Here is an 8,070-nt window from a genome sequence, read left to right as displayed (position 1 = left end):
TTAATAAATCCTGTTAGAACTTTAGTAAATGTTTATTAATACATAAAAATGTGCATTAATGTAAAACATTTTTTAAAATAGCCCTGAAACCCTATCTTTAAAATGCTTATATTTAATGACAAGCAAAAGCCCTATCCTGAATATCCCAACATTTTTTTTGAGCTATCTCCAATTTTCTTCAGACTTTTCTATATTTCCTCTTACCGCCAACTTAGCAAAGTCAGAAACTATTTTTTATTCATCTTAGCTAAGTTTAAAGTTTTAACCACTGTCCGTACTAGGGTTTCTGTAGATTTCAATGCTTAGCAAAACGGCTGTGGAACAGGAACTGATGTGTTTGGCCACTAGTCAAAAGGGCTAGCAAACTGGATGTCGGAGTCTAAGTTCAGACTTAGTTTTAACGTAGATCAAGATGTGTTAGTCTGTCTGTAGCAGTAGAAAAGAGCAAGAGTCCAGTAGCACCTATAAAACGAACACAATTTGCGGTAGGGTATGAGCTTTTGTGAGTCATGCTCACTTCTTCACTCGCTTCTTGACTCATGAAAGCTCATATCCCACCACATTTTTGTTAGTCTTATAGGTGCTACTGGACTCTGACTTTTAATATGGCATATTTTTTAAAAAATTAAACAATGAAAAGAGCAAAAAGATCCACTGTCTTGTATTTCGGTACTTCTCCCCCCAAAATTACCTATTTTTGTCCCCCGATGTAGTGTTAGATAGCATGGTGTAAATGAATTGTTAGTCATTCTTTCTCAAGGTTGTGCTTGACAGTGTATTCCCTGATGACATTTCAGTCCCACCGAAGAACAATGCGCATGCGTTTATTTCCCCCTCCTTCGGTCCTTGTCCTTGTCTCGCCGCGGAGAACCGTGCAGAAACGCGCCTGCGCCGCGGCTCCCTTTAACCGCCGGCCGGCGGAGGTATGAGGCAGGACGTCACAAACCAATCCCTTCATGGGTGGGCGGGGCTGCGCCTATTGTGAGGTCTGAGGTGAGGAGAGGCGGAGCGGCAAACTTTTCGGGGAAACAGCCGCAGCCATTTGGAGCTCGGCGCGGCGAGGAATCGCAAGGCAGCGAAGCGGGCAGGGCGGGTTCCAGGCGATCCGGCCCGGCCTGTCTTGGGGCGGCGGCAAAGAGCGGCAACGACAGCAGCCACAACATGGTGTCGTGTATGATATCCCGAGCTGTTGTGTAAGTTGGGGGTGGGGGTGGGGGGGAGGGCTCCTGAGGTACCGAACCGCCGCTTCTTCACCCCTCCCAGCCTCCTCTCTGACACAAACACCGAACGCTTCTTCTCGCCTTCTTCCTCCCCCCGGCCCGAACTGGGAGGCTTCTGTGAGAAGGGGGACGCTACTGCGCGTGCGCACAGTTGGGAAGAAACAGGTTCCCGTGGGGGCCTCCTGCGCAGTTCCCGTGGCTTCTTTTATGCACTCGCGACAATGTGAGCGGATGGGCAGGGAGAAAGCGTTGCTCCGTATTTACCATTAAAACACTAGGCCGCTTTCTGTCTTCTCACACGGGCATCTTTGAGTCAAAGGAAGACGCTTTGTTCACACGTTACACTTCTGGTGGGCACCTAACCGTGTAACGTGTGAATGTGACCGATAAGTGGGGCTCTACAAGGTGTACCCTTGCCTCCGTGATTAGCAGCCATTCCCGGCTGGGTATCTTCTTGGTGGCTGTTTTTGAAGCGTGTGGGATGGCTTGGGCTGGTGAAAGCTTTCTATGACTGGTGTAAGTGCAATAAAGAACGTGCCAGGAATGGATAATAGGAAAGAGTTCAGTAGCACCTTTAAGACTAACCAACTTTACTGTAGCATAAGCTTTCGAGAATCACAGTTCTCTTCATCAGATGCAGGAATGGATGAAGTTCTTCTGAAATGAGGACCTCCAATGAGAGGCTCAGGCGGTGTTCTTGAAGGCCAAGTCTTCTGATTTGTAAGTGCCCTCCCCAAGGGGCTGTTTGTTTGCAGAGTTGCCATTTTTATTTTTTGTTGGGAGCGCAAGACTTTGGACATGAGCAAAGACTCTGCACCCTTATTCTTATATTCCTTGATATTGAAAGTAGTTTCTAGGGTTACGCCGTGCCTCGGATTTTGTGATCAAGGCACAAATTGTCATTTATAATGACACCACAGTGAAATGTCATGAAGGAAAAGCATGGCACTTATTTATTGGAAAATTAAGGCATTGATAAGGAGGAGGATGGGTTTTATGAGACCCCAGTGGTGCTTTGACTTAGTCCTTTGAATGGGTACTCAGGATTTGCTACTTATATTTTAGCTTGTAGTGCTACATGAATTCTTGCACAAGAGTAGGAATTCTGATGCTGGGCAGTATGTAAGGTGCTTGAAATAATGAGTCAGGGCTTTGGAAAGACTATTTTGATTATATTAGCATATGATTGCTGGCACGTTGATCAGCCTTCGAAGGGTTATCAGAAGTTTGCACTATTTGGAGTATTGAAAATATATTGTTTCCATGGATTTAAACTCAAGATCCGACACTCGTTATCATTTAATATGTTACAAACCTGGGGTAGATAACTCCTGGCATGCATACTGTCAGCAGCATGCCACACCATTTTGCTTGGCACTCGAGGCAGAGCGCCTAAACAACTGAGGCACTGGCAATTCTGCTGGGCCAGTAGTGCATGAGAAGACAACAGGCACGTCTTACCCCTGTCATCATCTCTTGGACCTGCACTCCCATTAGCCAAATCTTAGGTGAAGGTCTGAGATGTTAACTGTGCTGCTGGAGCCTGATTTGTTCCAAGTGTGCCTGGCCAAATACAATCCCCCATTTTTTTCCCCTGCCACAACAACATCTTCACAGGGCATTGCTGGGGTGGGGGCACTTAAGCTGAAGTTTCTTGAGTTCTATAAACCTGTTGTACTTCATATTAAGATAGTTAAAGATCAGCTCTCCCACTTTTTACACTAACGTTGCAGGGTTTTTAACTTGAGTTAGTGACAAGTGCAAAACAGGATATTGGCATGGCATACTGACCTTACAAGAATTGCACCGTTCTTAAATTAAGCCATTTATGCAGTTTGTGGCACCTTAAAAGCAATGCTCCTGTCCAATTTAGTCCTAGATAGTAACTCTTCAAACCAACCACTTCTCTTTTTTCAGAGAGCTGCTTTGAAGTCTGATATTAAAAAATACCAAAGGTTAGTTGGCAAAGTACGTTGACAGTTCTCACAACGATGAATGGTACATGAACACTGAATGAGAAAGGACCGAGCTCTTGTTTCTTTTTTTATTGCATATGTGCAGACTCCATTTGCAATTCAATGCGATTAAACCTCTTCTTGCTTTCTATTATTTTATGGCACCAGTGTTCAAAAGCAGAAATGTCATTCAACTGTAAGGGACTTATTCTTTAAAACTAAGGCAGTTTATTGTGGTGTAGCTAAGGCTTCCTGAGCATCTGTGCCACGTGAGCAAGCCAACAAGAGCTCAAGGCCTCTTCCTTAAAAGCATGTAGTCAACCAGTAGGCATGTTTCAGATGTTTGGCATTCTGTAATGATGAGTTTGTGGTAGAAATCTCTCAGACGGCCGGGAGAGACTTGTTCTTAAAACTTTAAAAACCTTTCTGAGCAAGCAATAAGCTTGGATAAATGTAATGAGCTTGACGGTGTAGAGGCAGTCTCTGATTAAGAAGCAGGCGTGCATCATCAAAGGGATAGTGACATGATCCTTGGAAATCCAACCTACATGTGTTCTGTGTGTGCTTATGCACAGCATACAACATCCTTTCATATTATAACAAGCTGGTTTAATTAATTGATCTGAATCAAAAATTTCTGTTTAGGTCCTGGCTAGTTAAATGTGCAGGTTAATTGGTTCCCATAACAGTAAAAATATTGAGTTGACAGACAACCTCAGAGAGTGCGTGTTAACTATTCCTAGAAAACATTATTCAGTACATTATTCTCTGGACCCCAGATAAGGCAAGCATCTCTTTCAACCTACAGGTTTTTCAACCTGCAGCTATAAGAATTGGTTGATTCCAACCAGCACATATCTACAACATTAGAAGGGGCTTCTTCTTTTCAGCGTTTTTCTTTTCCCATTGCTTTTTTGTCCTGCCTTTTCTGTAAGGAGCTTAGGGTGGCATACATGGCTTTCTCCACCTCCATATCCGAAGAAGGGAGCTCTGACTCTCAAAAGCTCATATCCTGAAAATCTTGTTGGTCTCTAAGGTGCCACTGGACTCAACTCCTGTTCTACTGCAGTCCAGCACAGCTACCCATCTAAACTTTCTGCACCTCAGTTTTCCTCTCATAACAGCTCTATCAGATAGGGTAGAATGTTAGTGACTGGCCGATGATCATCCATCGAGCTACTGGGCTTGAATGGAATTTCTTGACCAGAAGCAAGAGCTGGCAATTAGGGGCGTATAATTTGATATATCCAGGCCAAAAATATACCTGAAAAAATAACAGTAGTTTTGGAATAGATTCTGGAATCCCAGTTGATAATGGGATTCTTGGATATACTGGTACTGTTGGTCCCAATTACTTCCCAAAATATGGGAAAATAACTCAGACTGGCAATTTAAACATTGGAGCTGCAGAAGAGCTCAGCTCTCTGTCCAGTCCTGATGATTCTCTCATATGGTCTGTGAGAGAATCCCCTTTTCTGCTCATGAAAGCTGCAAAGTAAGAAAACCAAAGCTTGTTCCAATCAGCTACCAATTCAGAGGACTTTTTGGAGTGTGTGCATTGTGCTGCCAGGTGGTTCTGCTGGGATGCTCTGTTTGGCATTGGTTCTTTTGAGGTTTGTTGGTTCTTTTTGCATTTTGGTCAGTGGTTGCTTTTGTGTGTTTGGCTAAGGCTTCTGCGCCCTGGAGAAAACATTAGATTTTTCCTCCATCAGAAACAATGGAGATTAACTGGGGGCACTTTGTTCAGGGACCTGTAGAATTGGACTTCTTGGTCTGATTCATTTAAAACTGGGGAGAGGGCTGTGATCTTTAGAGGACAGCATTCACTCCACTGCAATTTTTGTGCCATTTCCTCTAAAAACAACCTTTCCAGCCACCATGAACAATTCCCCATAGGGAATAATGGACCCAGTTAATTTTGGAATCTCCAAAAACCCTGAATCTGAATACAAAACCAGTACTGAAGGGCCCATATATTGAGGATATCAATATCTATAGCCATCCCAATTCCTGAATCTGCACTAGTGGCAACGGTTACTGAAATTCACTCGCCTGGCCATGGGATGGGAAGTAAGAGTCTTTGTTCTTTAATATTTCCTAATTAGAATGTCAAATAAATTTCAGAGATCATGTACCTGCTAGGCATAAAGCAAGTAAAAAGTTATGCAAGTGGCTCAATAGCCCTGCACGGACTTGTCAGTCCTTGGGCCCCGTTATTAAACCGTACGACAAGTACATGAATTATTCTGCTATATAATTATTGATGGAGTCTTTTTTCCATAGATTTCTTTACCAAAAAAAAGCAAAATTCTGTAACTAAATATTCAGTTTAAAGAGACATGGCATCTGCATTCTGTTCATATTTTAAACCAGGTTATTTTAAAAAAGAGAAACATAGAGCTGAAGCTTTAAAATATAAGCGCAGTTTAAGTAAACGGGAAAAACGATTTAATGGTTTTAACTATAATTTTCTATCCATCCTGCAACAAAGTTACCTACTTTCAGAGGACCTTACCTGAACATCTGTGTCTCCACATTTGTTGCTGAGCAGGGAGTGGATGATGTGGCAAGTCATTTGCTGAAGGCCAGTAATAGTCCTTTCTGGATGATTAGCTTAACTGGCTGGCAAAGCTACTTAAATATTAGCATAATGAAGGCAAAGCTTAACTTTGGATATACATGACTACTTTAATTGAATTAGAAGAAATTCGTTACGGAGTTAACAAAGTGAATGATAATATATACTGTTAGGCTCGATCCCCGATAATGCTCTGTTTGAGCATGATTGTGTTTCTGTCGTATTTTTCACTTCATGTTATTCCCCCTCCCCCACCATTTCCTCTTTCCCTTCCCTAAAGGCCCCCCCTTTTCCTACTTCCTCCTTTCCTTCCTACCCACCAGTCAACCTACCTTTATCTGCCCCTCGTCTTCAGCTTTCCTTGCTTCCTTCTCCTTGGCAGGCTCTTGCTGGGAAAATAATGGCCCACTTGTGCAATGCTGGCTGCTGGGCTGTGCCCAGTTGTGCCTTGGGGAACCTGCGAGAGCTTACAGGGAACAGTTCATTTCCCCTGTATTCCCTGTGCCACATTATTTCCTCTTTCCCTCCGCCTGGCAACCCCCATATCCTCACCTTTCCTGGCTTCCTCCTCACCCACCAGCCTCCCTATTATCTGCCCCCTAGTCTCAGCTATATTTATTATTTTGTTTATATTCTATCTTTCTCCACCATGGGGACCCAAAGCAGCTTACATTCTCCTGTGCTCCATTTTATCTTTGCAAAAGCCCTGCAAGAAAGGTTAGGCTGTTTAACTGGCCCAAGTCACCCAGTGAGGTTTCACAACAGGCTGGTGATTTGTGTCAGACGGGTTAACCTGTCTGGCGTAGGAGGCAGAAGTTACATAGTTGCAGTTTAATGTCTGACAGGAGTTAGCCTGTCAGTTATAGAAGGTAGGGAAGTTACTTAGTTACAGTTGAGTTTTCTAGCGTTGAAAGGCTGTAAAAGCCAAGAGTTCCGTTCCATAGGAAAAGGGAGGGGCAAGGAGGATATAGTCCGCATTGTTACAGTTAAACAGTCATTCTCGGCAATTGCCTTATGTTAGTAGGTTGTACTGTGATTCCTGAATAAAACAAAATCCGTTTACGGAATCTGTCTCTGCCTGATCTGATCGGTGCAGATATTTTTGGGAAGATACATGGAACAGAAACTGACAATTTGAACCTGTGTCTCCCACATCCTAGTTTGACACACTAACCACTACACCACACTGGCTTTTGTGGGTGGGGGTGGCTCTTGGAACAGCCATTCCTGGGTAAGTCATCTAAGCTGTGTGGTTATCCAATTGCCTGTGGTCAGTGCTGGTTCTGGACCTGAGGAATTTTCACTCAAAAGGCTTAACAACTCTGAGAAGGGCTCTACCTTCTCCTTCTGCCTTTTACTGAAAGAAACTAGGGCTTGAAGGCTAGCAATGCTGTTGTGAGTGCCTAGCAATGGTCACTGAGGGCGTTCTTTTCTTAAGGCTTCAGGAGCAGCTTGTTTTATTTTGAGATTTTTTTTCACCCCCCCCCTCCCCAAGTATTTTTTTCCCAGATTTTTCTGCAGACCTAGGGCATTTTCCAGGTGTGTAAGATCTCTCTTGTCTGTTCATGGTTCCGGTCATCAGGTTTAAGTATACACAGATTTGGCTCTGAGAATTAGATATATCGATATATCTTAACTTTGTTGACCACTCTGAGTGTGGCACCAATCTATCCAGAAGAGCGGTATATAAGCACAAGGTTGTTGTTGTTACTATTATGTTAAAAATAGTAAGCTTTTATTTCAGTTTCCTCGAAGTACCCAGCAAACAGAAGCAACAGCTTGAAGTGAAAATAACTGGTGGTAAATCATTCTTCCACTGTCATACTGTAAAAGTATTACAAATACTCGTAACAAGACCTTTTATTCAAATCCACTAAATGATGGTTTTTAAACAATACTTTACAAATTGGTTGTAAAGAGTAGCATACCTCCTGTATTTTCAAAACCTGGTTTTAAACTGGTCAAATTTAAAGGTGGTTGCTCAGGGCTTCACTGAAGGAAATCACAACTGATTGCTTTAATGAGATCCAGTAAATAAGGTTACTGCTTGAGTACTATGGGTAAACATCATTTGTGGACAGAGGTAACTTCATGATACTGTATTTAACTTTTAGGGTTGTGCTGAAAAGAGTTTTGGAACCTTGTCTGTGGATTTTGCTATTAGTTTTGATGGTTTGTTTACGATAGATATTTGGGGAGGGAGTAGAGTACTAAGTGTGAAACACCTTAAAAGTATTGCTTTATTATTTACCTGTTAGCAGTAATTTTACCCCAAACACTTAGGGTCAAAATGAGCCATTTACTTATGCCATTCATA

The 8,070-nt window shown here is 42.7% G+C and overlaps 1 protein-coding gene across 1 annotated transcript in view; it reads left to right on the top strand.

The window, feature by feature from the left end:
• The first annotated feature begins 1,000 nt into the window (after window positions 1–1,000).
• REEP3 (receptor accessory protein 3) overlaps window positions 1,001–8,070 on the top strand; it is a 77,473-nt gene continuing 70,403 nt past the window's right edge. Inside the window, exon 1 of the mRNA XM_054982451.1 lies at window positions 1,001–1,193. Within this exon, the coding sequence (XP_054838426.1) occupies window positions 1,162–1,193 (32 nt within the window). The 5' untranslated portion in view covers window positions 1,001–1,161. The remainder of the gene's footprint in view (window positions 1,194–8,070) is intronic.

This window comes from Eublepharis macularius, chromosome 6, assembly GCF_028583425.1.
Source record: "Eublepharis macularius isolate TG4126 chromosome 6, MPM_Emac_v1.0, whole genome shotgun sequence".
Classification (NCBI taxonomy): Eukaryota; Metazoa; Chordata; class Lepidosauria; order Squamata; family Eublepharidae; genus Eublepharis; species Eublepharis macularius.
This window is presented reverse-complemented; position numbering and strand designations above follow the sequence as displayed.